Source organism: Mycteria americana, chromosome 1, assembly GCF_035582795.1.
Source record: "Mycteria americana isolate JAX WOST 10 ecotype Jacksonville Zoo and Gardens chromosome 1, USCA_MyAme_1.0, whole genome shotgun sequence".
NCBI lineage: Eukaryota > Metazoa > Chordata > Aves > Ciconiiformes > Ciconiidae > Mycteria > Mycteria americana.
In genome coordinates this window covers 199,974,927-199,995,256 of record NC_134365.1, presented here as the reverse complement: position 1 = coordinate 199,995,256, position 20,330 = coordinate 199,974,927, and the positions used below count along the sequence as shown (strand labels likewise).

Sequence of the window (20,330 nt, the reverse complement as noted above, 5' to 3'; positions counted from 1 at the left end):
TAGAAGATGCTATAAGAAGAATAACTTAAATAACTAGAAGGTGTTATAAAAATTAGTTGCATAGTCTCGTTTAGATGCTTTTTGATAAATACTGAATTATTCTGGAACACTGGAGCAGTGTTATACAGTAACTGATGGCAAAATATTTTATATTCTTCTTTTTGCAGTATACAAAATGTTGTTTCAAACTTTGGTTAGAATGAAGCCAGTTTAAAAAAAACACAAAACCAAAAAACAACTTTAAAAAGTACAGAGGCATGACATTATATGGATCATGAACTTAAAATAATGATTCCCAGATTATCTGCTACTTCCATTGTATTTAAGTTGTCATTAAAGAATATAAAGAATACTGATAAAAAGTAAATGACAGTCACACAGTTGATAAGTAAGAAAGGTTCCCGAACGTTGGATTCCCAGTCATCATCATTTAGGGCAAAGAAAAAGCGGAAAGGGACACGAATAAAGGCATGTGTATGTCTTTCCTTCCCTTGAGATAAGAGGATAGCAGTGTCTGCTATCCATGTAGCCCTTTCTTTGTGTCTTGTAGTGAAGGATGAGGGGCCTTTGGAGGACAGGCAAATCTGTGATAATAGTGACTCGGTGGAGAAAAATGGGGATGGAGAGCATCTCCAAAACTAGTGTTTGGGGTCTTTCATCTTCCTGCTTTCCCTTCTTTTCCTATTTAGCACATAGATAAATTTTGAAGGTGGGGCGATTGCAGACTATCTAGAATTACAAACTTAAATAGGAAAATGGGCAATATTACCAAATTGGGTGCCATTCAGAGATGGAAATTTAGCATGTTGAATTGAGTGTTAGGACATTAGGTATGGGAAAATTTAACTGTCTGCAAACATTTGAAATGTTGAAATACCCTAGGCATAGAGATGGTGCGATTAGGAGGTAGTGTAACTTGATTGCAGGACTAGAGGTGAGGAAACCGATGGTATTTCTCTGGTTTTGATGAGGTGAAATTCAGTTCTAGATTCAGACACTGAAATTTAGGTGGGTGCATAGCAGAGCTTACATGAGGTATTTGAGCTCACCGTATCTTTCTTGTACCTATTTATTGAGAGATGCAGTGGTTTAGTTGCTTTCTAGAGTTCTGCTGAGCTCTCAAGAGGGACATGAACACTGAGCTCATATATATGTAGTCATACAAATTTTAGGTGCTTAATTTTGAATGGAATCCCATCTGGTACATCACTTACAACAAGCTGCATATTCAATTCATCTCATGTTTTCCTTCTTCGTAGAAGGAGAATTATGGTAGTTTCTTTCTTTTTGTAGAGGTCTGCGAGATTCATCAATGAAAAGCTTTAAAGCTCCCTGAAAATAATAGAATATATTCAGGGAGGATTTAGGATGGATGTATGGAAAGCTCTTTTTCATGGTAAAAATCTTGAGCTTTGTTTTTTTTTTACTAGAGGATATAAGAAGAAACCTCTTAAGAGTTTAAAAAAAGGATTGAACAATCTCTTTGAGAAAATGTGATAAACATTGACAAGTAAGAGGGGCTGTATAAGGAATTGACATTCATTTTGTGGTTATTAGTGAATATATAAAGAACTTCAATAGTATAAGGACCATGAAATTCAGCTACATATTTTTAGTCGTAGTGTAAATTACTGTGCCTTTTGGGGGTTGTGAAAGGCCAAAAGGCAGGTTTGGGGAACAGGTGTTGCTTTGAGTTTTTGCCAGTTGCTCAAATACTTGAAAACCCAGCTTGTCTCTTATAATAGCCATGTTCCGCTGTTGTTTGGAAAGATTGTACATTGTGTTTGTCGTCTTTCATGTTTGTTACTGTACATCTGCTTTGTCAGATTTTTTAAATCTGACTTGCCAAGGCAATGTCAAACTTAAATGCAGTTTAACAGCTGTTATCCAGAGGAAGGTGGTCTGAAGTGACCTGGAGCAATACTCCTGCAACCACAGGGAAAGCATAGAAGGAAAAGCAGAAATGCTTCCATTATCTCTTTCTGTACCCTGCTTGCCTCTACAGCAATAACTGCTGGGTAAGTGCCTTCTAATTTTAAAACAAAGGTGGTTATTTAAGTTGTTGGGGGGGGGGAGGGGGGAAGAAGAAAAAGGGAAGTTAGAATACAGAGGGAGCACACCTAATGTGAGTTTTTAATGGGCTGATCTAAGCTAATTCAAGCTTCTGAAGTGCTGTCCTTTCAGAATGTGTGTGGAAATGGAGTTAGGTTAGCAGTGCAGTTGCTGATGCCTGCAGGGTTTGGAGAGCAGTGTCCATTTGTGCTCCAGAGTTCAGTCCAGCCAGATGTTGCGTCCAGTCCACACCAATGAGGCACGCATGGATTTAGCAAGATGTTGAGCGACATCTCACCCTCTTAGTTTTCTTCTTCCCGCTTTTGATGCCTGCTCCCATTTTTCTGGTCTGGCGTTAATGTCTCATAAGTTTCTAGTATAGCCAGTTATATATATATGCAGTATAGCATCTTTCTAGATCCTTCATCTCTTGTCAGATGCAGCTGGTGGTTTCAAGCCAGCTGTTGAGCATAGGTGGCTCCATGCAGGGAGTGGAGTTGGACCTATTTATCCTAGCTATAAGTCTGTGGCTGTATTGCATACTTAGCCAGGGTAAAATGTGTAAGAAAATGATCAAAAATTATTGGTCTCAGTCTTCTGAACTGATACAATTTTTGAAAATATTGAAAATTTGAATTTTGAAAATAATAACAACTTCTTTGCCTTAAGTTTTCCATTTATTTGGGGATAGGAGCAAAGAGTTGTTGTTACTTAACCTCTGTGTTGTAAAACTGAGTATGATTTACCAAATGCCAATGTGTTTAATATAGTGACAGAGTATCACAATGAATATCTTGACTAGTAATAGGCTGGGACTGAAGTGTGACTCGAAACAGGTGGAAGATGAATGTGGAAGGCAGTGGAACTGCCATTGCCAACTCTTTTTTTACTGCACCTGGTAACATACTACCCCCCAGCCTGGTTGAGCCTGGTGAAGCCTCTGTAATTCAGAGGCTTATTTTGTCTTGATTTCTTGTTTAACGTCCTGTTACATATATTTTGAAAAAATTTTAGCCTCACTTCTCATGAATTTTCTTTAAGAAAGATTAAGTTTGTCTAACTGTTGAGTTGTATGTGGTAAAGAAAAGGGTGGTAGTGCTTTAGTGTCAAGGACACATAGTAACAAGAGCTTTTTTTACTTACTAGTGGGTTAGTAGCTGAATAGGTCTGTAAGTGATTCAGATAATTGAAGGTTTTAAATTAGAAGAAACTTATAATTGCAATTGGAGGCTTTTTTTTTTGTTTTTCCTCTGAGCAGGAGCAGTTAATGCATTGCTTAATCTGTTGCATATATTTACTCATCAGTGTTCAGTTTACCTTTTGGAATTAAACTTCACACTGAAAGGAGGTGGATACATAATAATTTAAATCATGCATTCACAAATGAAACTTGTTTCCCCCCCCCCCCCCCCCCCCCCCCCCCCCCCCTCTGAGCACTGCTGTGTGTTTTAGCCTGCTCTTTAAAGAAATGGGATGTCTTGGGTCAGTCTCTTCCCCCCTGCTAGCTTTTGAATGCATTGGACCATTTCATAAAGAATTGATGAGAAAATGAAAAACTCAAACTGCAGTTGTATGTTTTCTTCAAATTGGCTTTTATAAGTGAGGAAGAACATGATGTGGAGAAGGGACTTAAATTAGTGCTCCTGGTGACAGGCATTTTGATTATACTCAGTGTGGTAGATGTTTCAAGAGATAGCAAGCAATTAGCTGAGCAGTGTGCAGCCAGCTTCCAACTGGTCCCAGTGCGTTGCATGGGGTGGTGGGGGTAAACCACACGCCTGACCAAAAAGTCGGGTAAACTGCAAAAGGTAAGAGCGGGGCCAGCTCTGAGAATGTTGGTCAGAAAGCCATGGGAAAACCAGGCTTTACTCTGCTGGCCTTCTGGTCTTTTCATATAAGAATTTTAAGTAAGGTGGGTTAAAAAACATGTGTAGCAAAACATATTCCCAGTAATTCTCTTAAAAAAGCAAACAAACAAATGCCCACAAACCCCAAACCCAGTAGAATGGTTGCCTTGTTCACCAGAGTGTTTTACTGATGAATTGCACAAAAAATTAGTTCCCAGGAAAGACAACTTTGAGATGTCTAATCACCCACCAATATTTCTGGAATTCTGTTGTCACAGTTGTAGGGCGTCTTCATGCCTTTAGTTTGTATGACAGTGCTATTAATGTTACAGAGGAAAACAAAAATTGTAGCTTGTGTGTTGGAGTAATACTAAGATTTGGAATTGGCTGCTTTAGCACTGATTTATGCTCCTATTAATTTACTTCTTACTAATTATGTTTATGAATATTTTACTGCACAGTGAAATAATTCCTCATAATGGCTTTTATTTCATAGTTGCAATGCACTAGCCGGTTTACAGTGTGATGTTGCTAGGGTGCTCTCTGATAAGTATGAATTTCCAGTTTTTACCTATTTTTCATCAAGTTCAGAAGACTGACTGCATTGAATATTAAGTAATATTTTAAAATGCATCTGTTTGTAGAGGAATACGATAACATAGAACAGAAACAAGAAGCTTTTTGGTCTAATATAAAATAAAAATTCTTCCCCTCTTACCTCTGATGTATTGTTTAAAATTTAGCAAACTCAACTGGCCTTAAATTCTGACATATTCAAATAAACTGTCTCATATTAAGAAAGATATAAAATATAATTCAAAACTACTGCTTAGAAGTCATGAGCCTATTTCTTCCTGGCCTGAAATTCTGAAATCACCTTACAGTGAAATAATTTGCTTTTTGCTAATTACTTAAAAGTTGTTAATTTTTTAGAAATCTTCTTGAGAAGAAAATATTTTAAACCTTGGAGGGGGGAAAAGTCATTACAAAAATTACTATGCAACATTTGAAAACTAAAAAGGTCTTTTTAGTTTACTAATGTGATTTTAATTAGAGAAATTGAAAGGTTACTTTAATTGCTTTAGTGCAATAAAAAAGAAATTTTCTGTTAAGTCTTTTCCAAATGAACTTATGCCCACGATAACACTGTAACTTCTCATTCCAGAAAATTTTGGTGCCACATGGTCTTTAAACAGAGTATTATTCAAAAGCAGTGCATGGACATTGAATTGTCAGTGTTCAAAAAAGCTAATCAAATTGACTCATAATTGTATTAATGACATTTTAAAGAAAACTGCTTAAGAACTTTTTATTTTATATTATATGGTCTCCAGAATGCCTTTTGGGGGAATTCTGTCCCCTTTGGGCATCCTTGGTCTCAAAGCTGCTCCCTGCAGGATAGTGTTTTCTATGCCATTGTGCCCTTTTGTGATGCTTTGAGGTATCTTTCTGTATTCATTTTCCCCACCCTAGTTTCTTCTATTTTTCCAACAAAACCAGTTCTGACAGCCTTTGTTTTCTCAGATAAATGCCTTCCTGTATCTGGCATGCTCCCAAAATCTGTTCAACATGTGCTCTTAACCTCATTCAGATTGTCATTCAGCACCACCTGTAGAAAACTTTCTTCTTCCTCCCATTGCAGCTTCTTCCTTATTCTCACCCAGCCTATTTCTGTGAGGCCCTTGCCCTTATCTGTCAGATGAGTTTATAATTTTGACTGAAAACTGTCAGAGCAAGGGTAGGTCAGTGTCTGATGTAGTCAGGGGGCTGTAATGCACGGACAGTCTGTTGGTGGCCAGCTTGCCAAGGCAGCGAGCCAGGTTGCTCCAGACAGTGATCTTTCATGCCACTCCTGTGGGGACTGCCAGTTTTTATAAATGCAAATGTGCACTAAAGTCCAGTGATTCTGGTACTGTAGCACAGGTCTGTGCAGACAGTAAATATTACACTTTTTGCCTGGATTTGTTGTACATTATCTACATGGACTGTATCCTCTGTGCTTATCTGCAGTGCTTTTGTCATGTTCTGGCTTGAGTGCATGACTCCAGTGCCTTGGTAGGAATTGTACAGTTCCTTATAGCAGGAAGGCTGAAGCAAGGCTGCTTTAAAAGAAGAAAGGTGAAAGATATTTTGTAGAAAAAAACCTGAATGTGTGCTACACAGATTTGTAGCTCTTATTTTCATTGTGTAAATATAATACATATTCTTCTGTAAATTCCAGGTTGTGAGCCATGCCTTTGGTGAAAAGGAACATTGAACCGCGGCATCTCTGCCGAGGAGCTCTGCCAGAGGGAATTACTAGTGAACTGGAATGTGTAACGAATAGTACCCTTGCTGCTATCATACGCCAGCTAAGCAGCTTAAGTAAGTATTGTAACTTCCTGCAAGTATTTGATTTGTGATGAAAAACTGAATAAATGAAAAGCTTTAAGATGGCTTGTTTTAATAGCAAAATTATGATACAGGACATTGCCACTTATGTAATATAATAATATAATGCTACTTCATTGCTTTTATGCTCTTTTATATTTTGAAGTTTATACAAGCAGAGCCTCTCTAAGATTTACAAGTGAAAAAACAAAACAAACAAACAAAAACACCCCCCCCCAAAAAAAAAAAAAAACCAAACACCAACAAACAAACAAACAAACCAAAACAAAAAAAACCAAACCCCAAACCCACAAACGTATGGTATAAAACCCCAGGAATTTTTCTAAGGTGAGAGAAATTGGTGTAAGAAACATGACTAGCACTTGAGTTATTCTTGGCTTTCAGTTGTACAAGATGAAGCCAGCAAACTCTTCTCCCTCTTGGCATCAAATGACACATTTGACTGAAATTTCAGTTTGTCTTAATGTGCTAGTATTTCTTAAGCCTGTTCTTTGTATATGTGTGTGATCAATTCATAGGAATGAAATTAAGCACATACATCAAAAGAATGGCATTCACTGAACAAACCTGTAGGCTACTGTTGAGGCAAGCTAGTGTCAGCTCCATACAGAAGAGCCTACACAGTACACCTGTCAGTTGACACGACAACTAGCAATTCTAGAAGCATGCCTGGAGTGCTTGCAAAAATAATAGTATTTCTTAATGAATGAGAAAAGAAGTTTCTTCAGAGAGTGTTTAACAATCAGCAGCTGTTTTTTGTGCTGATAACTCTGATCCTAGAAAAGAAATTATCGCTTCATCAGTTTTTTCACTTTGTAAATGGAAATGATTTAAGAATGTAAGAGAGTCTTTATGGAGTTTACAGTATGGGTCCCACTAAGTCTGGAGTTCAATTTGTGATGATAGGAAATAGCCTATGGTTAGGGAAAGAGTACAAGAAACACAGCATGTTCCCCTTTTAAGTAGTCAGTGATTTAGGGATTTTTCTGAGCTGGAGGTCCATCTGAATCATCCTATGTAAAGAGCATTTGTAAACCTATTGTCTGTGGAATTGCTTAGATGTGTTCAAATGGGGATTGCACTTTTTTCTTGCCCAATGAGCTGTGGCAGAATGTCCCACAATAGAAGTTGATTTGTTTCTTCCTTTTGATACCGTGTGGTTCTTGAGTTATGAAAAATAATGAAAGGTGATTTCATCTCGTGTATTTCCGTAATCATCTGTGATTTTATTAAATCTTTGTGTTCTCCTAGTGATATCTTTTCCAGGTTGGAGTGTCGTGATCGGTTAGCATTCCTTTTGGATAGAAACCATTTTGTATTTCTGATTGTTGTTATTTCTGCTTTGGATGTGTAAGTTAGAGTATGTTGGGGTCTTTTTAAGGTGGAGTGTTGAGGACTTTAGATCATAATCTAAACAGACTTTTTCTGTTTTATTATTAGTTCCCTAAGAATTTATATAATTTTGATTGCTGCTAAACATTGAGTTGATATTTTTTGAGAAGTTTCCAAGTGATTCTCTGATCTTTTTTGAGCAGTAGCTGCTGATTTAGTGTCTAATGTTATTATAATTAATTTGTGTTTGTATTGTCATTGAGTCTTATTTACCATTTTATCAGGCAGTTGCTCAGTATTGACATCCTTAAGTTTCAGAAAATTGAGAAGAATGGCAAATGTCTCCTAATTACATTCAAGGATACATGATAAGACCTTGTTTTGGTATTGTACGATGATTGCCAAAGTTTGGATAATACATTTTTCGCTTGTCTGACTTGCTAGGAATGTGTAGCTTTCATTTCTCCAGATTTGGTCTTGGGGCTAATCTGCCTGTTACATTGCGTATTCAGATCCTCTTATGATTGTTGCCAAGGAACTGGCTACTTAACACAATCCGTATCCCGCAATTTTCCCTTAGCGGATTTCTCAGGTCATCAGAAGTCTCTGTAGACAACCCTGAAGTACTTTATTAATGTCAAGTTAAAGATTTATGCAAATAAGTGATGTGTCCTTTTTTTAAGAGATGAATACATGGTATTTAATGAGTGAAGTCTACCACTAGGCTTGTCCACAGTCTAAAATCTGTCATGTTTGCAGAGGGTTTTTTCTGCAGACAGTGTTTGTTTTGCCTGTGTTTCAAGCCAACTGGGAGCAAGGAAATGATCATAAAAAAAATGCTGTGCTGGAGCTAATGCAGTATGTCCTGCTGACAGCATCAGAGCTTGTTGGTGTTCCCACAGCTTGAAGCATAGAGAAAGCAAGTACAGGTCTATCTTGCAGTCACAGTGTTTTTCAATGTTGCACTGTGAGTTCAGTGTAGATTTTAAAAACTGGCAGATCTGTGCTGTTGCGTACAAATTTGGCTGGCTTCTGCCTCTGCTCTTTTCAGGAGACATGAACAAGCTCCTATCCAAAGGGAATGTGCTCTTAGTGTAGCTTTTTTTCTACTATGTCTTCAGATTTGGGGTTGTTTGCAGCCAGCTGGCTTGGAGCACAGGCAGTGGGCAGCGTTCTGTATGAAACTATGCACTTTTATACAAGGCAAAAGCTCGACTAGGGGATTCAGCTCCACTTGGGAGGAAAGAATGTACCGGGGGAGGACTGGGAGCATTTGCAGCCTCTATCTGTAAGTACCATGATGCTTTACCTAGTAAACACAGTCATGGAGCAAAGACTCTGAAGAAAGCTTCCACAAAATACTCCCTTACTTTTGGCAGTGGAGTTTAGTCTGATGGCTGCAGGACTCTAGCCAGTGAAAAAAGCTGCTCTCTGCAACAGGATCTGTACCATGGTTTTGTTCCCGAGTTTTGCATATGTGTCTACATGGGGAAGAAATAATAAATAACAGCTGATGGTCATTGAAGACAAAATATTAAAAACTGTGTATGTACTCCTTTATTGAGCTTTTCTTAATTAGATGTCAGTCTGTTCATTAACATCCTCATTGTGTTTCAAGTTGCATTACCACTTAACTTCTTTTCTTTCTGAGTCTTTAAATATTTTGTATTTTTGTACCTCTGACTTCTCCATTCATTCAGATACTACCTGTCAGGCTGAAATCTTATTTCTACGTGGGTATAAACCCTCTGTACACGAGTACAGAGCTACTTTCTTTGACCCATATGCAAGTGATACCAAATGTTTTTTGCTGTACAAATAAAATGGAAGAAGTGTGACCTGTGGCAACTTGGAAAACTTTTGCTTTCATGCAGAGAGCAATGTCTGCCAACTTGGCTCCCAGTATTTTCTTGGGTACATTGGCCATTGGCTCAGAGTATCACTAGTTTGCATGCGGGCCTGAGCACGCTGCATCCAGCTTTGTGTGACTCTGCTCTTTACCATGAGTTGGGATGTTAGCTTTTTTGGCATTAGGTATCACGCTGGAGATGCTATGAGGAGGCAGATAAGAATAAGACCTGGTCAGTAACAACCTACCGCTTTTGCTTATTTAAAAAAAAGGGAGGAGCAGGGACCATGAAGCATGATTCTGATGCTAATTAATCCAGTTACAAATGGGTGGGTGGAATCACTGTCTTCTGTTCCATGTTGTGATGAAATGGTCATGTGCTGGGTGGATTCAAATTTACAAAACACCAGCTAGTTCTGCAGGACGTTTCAGTCCTTACTTAGGACCCTGAGGAGAGCCTTAGTGCAGCGCTGGCTCCCTTTGGGGCAGCCCTAGTGTCATCTTTCTTCCAGTGTCTTGTAGAACTGACACCTGAATGCCAGATGATGACATTGCTCTACCTTTTCGCTTTGATAATACATGTTCATGGTGTGAAAAATTGTAACCCTTTTAACACAGTGTAAATCTTTCTATTAACTTGAGCGTGCTCTTCCATGTACTTGTGCTGTGGAACAAGGAATGCAAAGGAAAGCTGTACTTTTTAGACTCAAATATGCGAAAGGAAACTAGCTAAAGAAAGAAACACTGCTGGGTTTCCAGTCTTCAGACAAGCCAGCACCATTGTTGGATTCCTCTTCTGTTACAGCACTGAGCATTTTGACTGCTGACAAAAGATAACCTTTGGGGCAACGTATTCAATGTGTTAATGCACACCTTTTTATGCAGTATGTGAAAATCAATTGTAATTAATTCAGGTGATGTCTACTCTCTGCTAGAGATGTTGTAAACTGATGTGGCAAGATCATGTTTCATGCAATTACTGTAGAACTTGGGTAGAGGTATTATTTCAATTATTTGTGAAATACTGATCTCCAGAAATGTCTCACAATGCTTGGAAACTTATTTTGTGGGCAATCAAATATATGGCTCTATGAAGATGACCTGTGGAAGTGCTAGAAAGAGGCACTTCCGTTAATTGACATTAAAACCTATTGAGAGTGGGGATACCTATTGAGAGTGGGGATTTGGTGAGGCAGCATCATGACTAAATTTCCCCTCAACTACTTCTGTGGTTGGAGGGAGCCTTAGAAGGAAAGACTGCACAATTCTTTTTTTTTTTTTTTTTTTAAATTAATATTTAGGTTGCCCATATGTTGGAAAGCACCTCATGGTTTTAAATGACTTACAATACCAAAATCAACTCTTAAATTGAAAGATACATGCTTGTAACTTCAGATAGGGGTTTTTTTTCTGCTTGTTAAAAATCAAATTAAAAAGATAGTAACATAGAAAACAGTAGAGGAGTATTACTTTATTTCTAAAACTTACTGCATCATGTTAATCAGAATAGTGTGTTCCAATATTGCTTTACCATGTCACTGTTTTTACTGACAGGAGATTGACAACCTTTCACTTGTTTTAAATAGCAAGTGTTCAAAAAAAAAAAATCAATACTAAAAGTAGTATGTTCCCACAAATCAACTTTATGACTTATTTTGCCTCCTGAAAGATAACTGACAAGCACCTGTCTGCTTCACTTCTCTAGGGTGATGTGTTTAATCCTAGAATGTGGCAGTCCTCCCTCAGCAGGCTGATCTCAATACATTAATATAAACTAACATCCATTAAATTTTATTGATGTTTTGCGCTCTGAATACTGGTGGCTAGAGAATGTAATACCTGCTTTATTTAGCTGAAGAGCTTATTTGTTCTATAGCTTGGAATAACCTCTTCATTTGCAGCAACTAAATCAAATGGGGATTGTAATTGAATCTCAACTAGCTGCTGGGAAGCACTTAGAGAACACTTATAGCGTGACAGTGGTTGAACACTGGCATGGGTTGCCCAGAGAAGTTGTGGAGACTCCATCCTTGGAAATATTCAAAACCCAACTGGACACAGTCCTGGGCAACCTGCTCTGTCTGACCATGCTTTGAGCAGGGAGTTGGACTAGCTGATTTTCAGCCTCAACTATTCTGTGGTTGTGTGACTTCTGTTTTGGAGGGGGAGGAGATTAGGAGCATGTAGGCAGCACGCCTTGCCTGTCCACGTTCCACATATGTATGAAACAGAGCTTGGATATGCCAAAATATCTAACATTTTGGGTTAGTTATTGGCTGATCTTACATTTCGTGAAGAAATCTATTACTGGTAAAGTCCTCTGCTCAACGCAAGGAAATCAAATTAATTTTTTTTTTTCATTTGTAATTCACAAACAGCCTTTTTGGATATTGTTTTAGTGTTGTCCCACCCCCCCCCAAGCAAATGGTCCAAGAAGGGGGCAGATCCTGTTGACTTCCTAAGTGTGGCTATTTTTTACTTTGAATTATGGTCTCCAGATGTTCACAGGATGGGATCTTGACTGAAATTTTCATTACGTCTGTACTTTTCTTTGTAAAATATTAAGGTTGGTTATAGGACCCAACTTAAAGTGTCAACAATTGCTGTTGTTTTGGAAGTCACTGTCATTTAGGTGGTTAATACGTATTCCATATTGTTTCAACTATTAGACAAAGCTTCACTTTCCCCCTTCTCTCCATTTCTGCTCTTCAGACTCATCTTGATACAGGTCATAACAAGATGAGTTTAATTCAGAAGTAGGGTTTTTAAATTTCTTTTTGTTTAAAAAGCATGGTTAAATGCAAGAGGCAGGATTTCGCTTTTTGCATGGAGAACTGATGGAATGTGGATGTCTTGAGAGGGGTATTGGCTGCAGAAATTGTGGAGGAGGAGATCTTAAATGAAGCAGCGGCATCTGGGTAGGAGCGACTGAGACATACCTGTGTCTGTGTGGTACTGTCAGCTGAGGGAGCGGGAGCAACGAATTTGGGCGGAATCTGAAATTTGTAGGGTAAGTTCTTGGGCAGGAGAAGTGTTAAATTGGGGATTCTCATCTGGAGCGATTGAGAGGTTCGGACTGGGGCAGAAGGAGCGTCAAACTATGGATGAGGATGCCTAGTACTTTGGGACGAGGGAGGCCTAGGAACAGAATGGACATGCACAAGGATCTGTGGACCAAGAGGGGGTTGGGTTTATCATGTGGCACTCCTGTCCACTGTAGCACTTTCAGGGTAGGGCCTGAGGCTGCAGATCTGGACTGGACTATCCACTGTCATAGTGATTGAGAAAATATGGCAGCTGAAAGGAAGGTTGAAAAGGTTGTAGGCTCCTCTTGTGCTATATCAAGTCCAGACTGGCCATGGGTAAATGTGACCAGTGCTGTCTTAGTCTCTCCAATGACTCCAGTGACACAGCAACCTGTATACAGTGAGCATTTGTAGTGGTAAGTGGGCTGCTTTGCATGAGGATCCTGGTTTCATCTGTTTCACTTTGCCTTCATTTTGATGTCAGCTTGTGCTCATGCTTATAATTAAATCTTAATGACTATGTATTGCAAGATTTTAGATTTCAAAATTTACTTCAGAAGCTTTTATGGGCAGCAGTAACTTTGGTCCTTTATTTTCATCAGAGTCAGGTTTTAATGATCATTTGCGTGTCAGTTGGCAGTAGTTCAGCTACATAAGGATTAAAATATGAAAGTCTCCCTGTTTAAGTAGAAGACTAACCAGCATGTCCAGGAGAAAAGACTTCAGGCAGTATTTATAGTATACTTTGAGATTTTTGTACAAATCTGTTGCCCAGAATTTTGCTGAATGACAGACTGTGCTCTTACAATCCTACAGCTACTGTGTTTTATTATAACTTCATGATATTGAAGCCATTTGTCTTGTGTTTTGTAAGACTTTAGCAAAGGGATTTCCCTGTCTATTTTCTTACACAGGCAAACATGCTGAAGACATATTTGGTGAATTGTTTAATGAGGCCAACAGCTTCTACATCAGAGCAAATTCCCTTCAAGACAGAATTGATCGCCTTGCTGTCAAAGTTACCCAGCTGGATTCAACGGTAGAAGAGGGTAGGTAATTGCATGAAAGCATTGAGCCAGAAGTGATGTTGACAAGACCACAGTATTTAATTACACAACAACCTCTGTCTTTTCAAAGTAATCCTGAACCCATATTTCATCTTGTTTTCTCAGTACAGCAAGCTGGGAAAAATCGTGTTAGCAGAGCGAGGAAAAAATATTCTCGAGTCGTATAACTGTCTTCATTTTTGACTTAGTGCTACTTCAAGAAGCTCCTGTAGTAATGGAGCCATTAAGCTGCCTTTTTCACAGGGAAAACTTTTAGTTTGTGAGTGTAATAAATCAGAAGTGAATAAATCTAGACCTTACTGGAAATAAGTCAGAATATTGGAAAAAGTTTGAGACACTAGATCTGTTACTTATTTCAGGGTAGGGTGGTCACAAACTATATTAGTAGCGTCTGTTCTCCAGTCGTCTAAGGTACTCTTCACCTAAATGAGGCCCTGCATGTTTGCATCAACTAGGTGAAATTCTCTAGGGGGTTCTAGTCACTAGAAACAGTATTTCCGTTAAAATGCTGTTACATCCTCACACTTACTTACATGTTTGGTCATTCACTTCATAAATAGACAGTAAAAACAAAGGATTTAAGTAGCATCGTTACATTGTTTGAAAGCACTTTTTTGGGGAAGTAAAACATGTTTCTGTCTAGCTCGAAAAGCTGTAATGTGCATGTTTGCTTACATGCGCAGTTACATGTCTGAGCCAGCCACTGCATGTACTCCCTGTTTAGATAATTCCTGACATTTAGTAAAATGTAAGCGCTTGTTACATCAGGAAAATAGTGAAATATTTACTCAGTAGTAGTTAATGCTACTTGTGATATATTTAATAGTACTTTTAATGGTTTATATTTTATATTAATATTTATATTTGTATGGTTTATATATTTAATACCACTATTAATGCCAATATTAAATGTTACTGTTGATATTTAATAGTGTAATATTTAGCCTTCAATTTTTAGCTTGTTACTGTTTGAATTATTACATGTCTGGGTTTTTTTTCTGGTTTTGGAACATGTTAACTGATAGAGTATCACAGTTGATAGTAGCACCTTTCTTTTGCTGTCTTAGAGGTCAGGAGCTATATGGGAACCTAAAGTAAGCTATTATGTGGTCACTATTCAGCTTAGTTTTTGAGGTATGTTGTGGTGGTAATATGAGCAAACTAGACGATATTCAGACACTGTACTTGCTCCACGCTGAGGTGGATGATGCCAGTCTTCATGACTTTCAAGTCCAACATTTTTGGAAATGCAGTCCTCATCAGGGGTGGTTTTTGCTTTTGTTTCTTTTTTTTAATGTCTCATTTGTATTATGCAATACCTCCTGGCTAGTTTCCAGAGTTGGGAGAGTAATTAAAAGCAGCCTGTTGGAAGGGGAAATAAGTGTACGGACTGAGAATTTAATCAGTGTTTATTTTAAATTGACAGCAGTTATTACTCTTGCATTGCTAGTAGTCTTTCACATTAATAAGCTATATATACAAACTGCTGTCACTTTACTATCAGTAGGAAATTTTATTAGCTATTTTGCTGTAGAAGTTGAAGACTTTATAATAATTCATTGTACTGTCACTAACACTAAATATATTTCTGGGTAGCTTAGGCATTTAAGTAAAACGTCAATTGCTAGGCTGATTTAAAAAAACCCTTTGGATTTAATTGCATCAGTGATTTCTTACATTCTTAGGTATAACTAATATATAGTATATATATAAAAATATTTTATATCTATATAATACTACAGTTGAAAAAAACACTTTAAAATAATTGAAGTTAAGTTTTCAAAGGCATATAAGTAGCTTACACTAAAAAGCCCTAGAAAAATGGGATTTGTGCTCTTTTGCATGTCTTCCTTCAAACAAGAATGTAACAATTCAGATATATACATCTGAAAAAACTGCCTGAAATACCTTACTAGTTTACTTATAGGCAGGTTTAAATAGAAGGTAGTTTCTCAAAAATTATGTATTGATACTTCACATGACGTGGATGGGGGAACAACAATTGGGAATGAAATATTCTATTTCCAATTTTTTGCTATTTTAAAAGCTATGGAAGAATCTAAATGGTCTTGGAGTGAGAGGCAAGACCTCAGCACAGATAACAAAAATAGTTGGGCAGAGAAGTCTGAGTGGGATTTGTTTTCCATCATGACAAAGGATAACAGTGTGCCTTACAGGGTCTATATCAAACTTCATGCCTTTCTGGTTTTGGAGGTCATCAATATATTAAATTTTTGTCCAATACTGTTCAGTTACCATGTGAAATTCTCACAGTTTGTTCTCAAGACTCGATAAGTTAGATGAATGGGCAAGAAATACTAGATGAAATGGCAATAAAAAGAAAACAAGCCAGTGCATTTTGTTTGCACTACTCCTGCAGCTTACACTGTTTTAAAACAGTGGGATCAATTCAAGAAATGGTTAGTGTCACGGTAGACAAGCCAGTAAAGACTTCAGCACTCTGTTCAACTGCAGTCAAAAAACCCCTCTATTTCAGGTTGCCTAAGAATGGAAGATAATGTGGAGATAATTACTGCCCCTTTTAAATTGTGATTGGCATTACCTGGATGTTTTTAGCAATGGTCGCTCCATCTCAGGAAAATTTATATTAATGACAGAAAGTCTTGCTAAAAGTGACAGGAACAATTAAAAGCAACTTAAATCTTTCATTTGAAAAGAAAGAATGAAAAAGCTAGTATTGTTTCCCCCAGAATTGTGTACGTGAAGAGATAAAATATAAGTATGTTACTGGACTGTATAAAGAAGATAAGTATTTCTCTCTGTAGAGAGATGAGGAAAACTTAAGATCAAGGGATATTCAATTATATGGAAAGATTTTGGAGTTGAAAGATGGTAAAAGATGTGGAACTCTCTCTCTGATGGGAGGTTGTGGAGGCCATAATTTAATTAAACTTAGAATGGGCTTGAATGTGTATGGATACCACATGTAATTATAAAACATGCTGTGTCAGAGGAATACCAGACCTTGTGTTTCAGGCTTGAAGCCCGTCTTTCTGCTATTAGAAGTCCAGGTTTTAAACCTCATAAAAAGGGGGGATCATTGGACATTTGCATGTGACAGGATTCTTGCCTTATCTTCCAAGACACAGTCCATGGTCCTATTATTTTAAGTGAGGTTCTGAATCAAGTGGGACTTAAATCTGATTTATTATGGTAATTCTTAAGTGCCTTTGTGCTTAAATATCATGATTGTACATTAAAGAAAAATCTTTGTTTTCTTTCTATATTTTGCTGAAAACATTTTAAATAGCTAGTGTAAAATGGACTTTGTTTATCCACTTATGTTAATTTCAGACCTGTGACAAATGTATTTTTGTTTCTAACAGTATCATTACAGGATATCAACATGAAAAAAGCATTCAAGAGCTCAACTATTCAAGATCAGCAGGTAGTTTCAAAGAACAGCATTCCTAACCCCGTGGCTGATATTTATAATCAGAGTGACAAACCACCACCTCTGAATATTCTTTCTCCTTATAGGTATGGAAATATTCATTGTTTACGTTCTTGTGCTTTGCCCTTTATCTCCTCGTTGTGTGCAGAGAATAATTACAGCAGAAGGGAAAAGCTGTATTTGGTTATTGAGATTTGGTTTTTTGGGAACTTCCCTGTTAATGGAAATAAAAATTGCTGTTGCCACGCTTACAATTTTAAGTTGTAGCTGACAAAAATCATCATATTTCAGCATAAGTGTTACATGGCAGCACATGGATTGGAGAGCAAGGGCCATTGATTATATAAAAAGTGAAAGGAAAATTAATAATTTACTAAACTGCTTTCTCTGGTTCATTTATCCAGAAAGCTGGATTTGTTGCTTTTGTCTTCCTTCTTCCCCCCAACATATACACGTGTGCACACGCAATCTTTACCTTTTCCTGGTTACTTACTGGTGAATAAAAGAGCAACAAGCAGGACTTCATTTCCTGTTTTCTTTTCCTGTTTCTTTTAAGTTTATTGTTGTTCATGAAATGAGTATAATTTGTCTGTCTGAAGGGTTTTGGACAATGTGTTTTTACTGCATCCTTCAACTTTTGAGAGGTACTAGATTTTGAGGTATCTGTGGAAAGCAGGCACTCCATCAGCAGTAAACTATTAGAAATTTTTCTAGGAATGACATAGCAGAGCATTTGCAGTGTATTTTATTTTTAAGAGCTTTTACTTGGAAGGTAAAATTGTTAGATTTATAGCTGAAGGACATGTTTTTTGCTACTGCTACAGCCAATGGTGGTGTTTGATTGTTTATAGGCATCTGGTTAGCTAGAGTTGTTATTGATCAGCTGTTCTGCACAGCTATGCCCTAATATGTATCTGGATGACAGTGTCAGTGGCCTTTATTGTTATTCCTGTTTTATTAGGGATACTTTAGTGAAATTTACTTAAATTATATTTCTTGGTAAGTCTCTTACAAATAATTTAAATTCAGCAGGTGTATTTGCCTCGGACAAAGCTTAAACGAACTTCAACTTGTAGTCTGACCAAAGCTGGAGGGGGTGGAAGAATGGCCCCAGTGCCCCCTTCAGTAGGGTAGATGTTTGTAGTGAGGAAATCTGGCACACAAAAAGTAAGAGTTTTACGGCTGTGTGACCAGACAGCATACAAGATCTGTTCTCTGTACCCTGCTCCAGCTGTTGTAGGGTTTCTGTGTGCTGAATCTCCATTGCTCTTGATCTTGCTGGTAGATATTAGTATTCAGCTGCCATCAAAATTTACCCAGGAAGAAATTAGGACCCACAGCCAAAAGGGACACCAGTTTAGCAAGCTAGACTGGGATTCACCATCATATGCTGTTTGAACGATGCCAGCTACCCTGCCATGTTGATTCCCCCTACACCCCATTCCTTTCCAGGAGTTCAGGATATTAGAAGATTCCCTATTTCCAGGTCATGGGGTCAAATTAGGATTTGATAGCGTACCTTTTTTTGTGGCTTCTTAGTCTGGGTGACCGTGGCTCCTGCTGCCAATTGGAGCTGGCAAGCCCAAATCAGCTCTGTCTCAAAACCTCCTAGAATAGTCTGGTAGTATTCAGCCTTTCAGTTGCCACCCCTTTCCTAGCCTTTCCCCTAGTTAGAAGAGTCCCACTGAGAGTAGCGACTGTCTTGTGCTTCCTGTCATAAGGGCAAAGGTACTCAGACCTACCTTGTACCTAAATTCAGATCTTAAGACTTGTCTGGATTGAGCAAAATACTTGTTCTTTTTAGGCAGTTGAGTTCCATTCCTATGCTCCTCTGTCCCCTACACATCCTGTCTTGGCACTGATCTTCATGCAGCACCAGTGAATTTCCCTCCAGTGAGCCGGCTGATGCAGGAGCCTAGTCTGCTGCTGCTGAGCTCTGATGAAGCATAGCCTGGGAGTACGCCTCCCAAAAGACTCTGGATTCCACCCCTTTTCCTCTGAAATTCTTGGCATGAATCAAGCCAATTGTGAGCTGTAACTACCAGGAGTGGCATTTAATGCACTTGGCATGCTGTCATCCTGTAATGCAAAAAAGATGAAGCTTGGATGATTGTTGAAGGTGAGTTTTGTTGGTTTAAAAAAATACTAATTCATATTTTCTTAGCTCCTCTTCTACTGTATTTCCAGGGATGATAAGAAAGATGGATTGAAGTTCTATACTGATCCTTCCTATTTTTTTGATCTTTGGAAAGAAAAAATGTTACAAGATACTGAAGATAAGCGAAAAGAAAAGAGGAGACAAAAGGTAAAAGCAGAAATATAATAGCAAATGTATGTATTACAATTTTGTGTGTGGTTGTCCAGGCATAAAAATTGCTAGGTCATACTTAGTTTATGTGCATGGAAAGACTATTCCTCTTATACATGGCTGTAGATTGAGTTGGTTCAGTTTTTATAGCTCATACTGTCTATTTTAAGAAGTTGGCAAATTGAATTTTAGGAGCACTGTAGTTATCTTCCAAGATACTTTCTTTAATCCTTTGCCAGTATCTGCTTATTAGTACTCAGAAAAAATAGCCCTGTTGTGGTTCAGAGAAAGACACTGTGATTTGGGGCGGGGAAAGGAGTTTGAATTATGGTTTCCTTTATTTTCATACTTTTGTTATCCAGTAACATCAACTCCTGTAGCAAAACATGAACTTATCCAGAAATAAATATTTTGTTGTTTTTTTTAATTCCTTGGTAGTAACTCTTCACTTTTCTACACGTTACAAGTTAGTAGGATGATAATACACAGCAAAATCATTCTGTGGTTCAGCAACAAGAAAAGATTAATTTTAGGAGTAATATTCTTTGTTTCCTCTAAGTTTAAAACAAACAAAAAAGTTTTTTTCATAGAAAAGATCTTCAGTCCTTCTTGAATATCTTCAGCAGTTTGATCCAAGGTGTGTATTCTGATGCAATCAAGATTTTCTTAACGGATTTTAGTTTTGAATGAAGAAACTAGTTGCTACTTCTGCAGCTGCTTTGCTGTCAGTTTTTTTTATCAAATCCAAGGGCTTTAAGATTTTTGCAGATAATTCTGAAAAAGAAAAAGTGAAGAAGGAAAGTTTGAAGCAATGACTGCCTATCTTATCTGGCAGAAGGTGCCCTTTTAGATAGGTTCAGTGAGAGATAAGGGATTTAAAATAAAAGGAATCCAAACAAGATGCACAGACTGCTCAGAGGAAATAAAGGAAGCTACTTAGTTTTCAGTACACATACATGTGTGTATGTACGCATATATATCATATATATAGCATACCTATACATGTGTATATATAAGCAGGTATCATAGTATATCAGCATACG

The 20,330-nt window shown here is 37.7% G+C and overlaps 1 protein-coding gene across 5 annotated transcripts in view; it reads left to right on the top strand.

The window, feature by feature from the left end:
* Positions 1-20,330, top strand: part of WASF3 (WASP family member 3) — a 79,478-nt gene that overhangs the window by 45,427 nt on the left and 13,721 nt on the right. For all 5 annotated transcript variants that reach the window (XM_075490855.1, XM_075490853.1, XM_075490850.1 and 2 more), the window contains 4 exons: positions 6,121-6,263; positions 13,412-13,546; positions 16,912-17,065; positions 19,167-19,284. In XM_075490855.1, coding sequence (XP_075346970.1) covers positions 6,131-6,263; positions 13,412-13,546; positions 16,912-17,065; positions 19,167-19,284 — 540 coding nt within the window. In that variant the 5' untranslated portion in view covers positions 6,121-6,130. The remainder of the gene's footprint in view (positions 1-6,120; positions 6,264-13,411; positions 13,547-16,911; positions 17,066-19,166; positions 19,285-20,330) is intronic.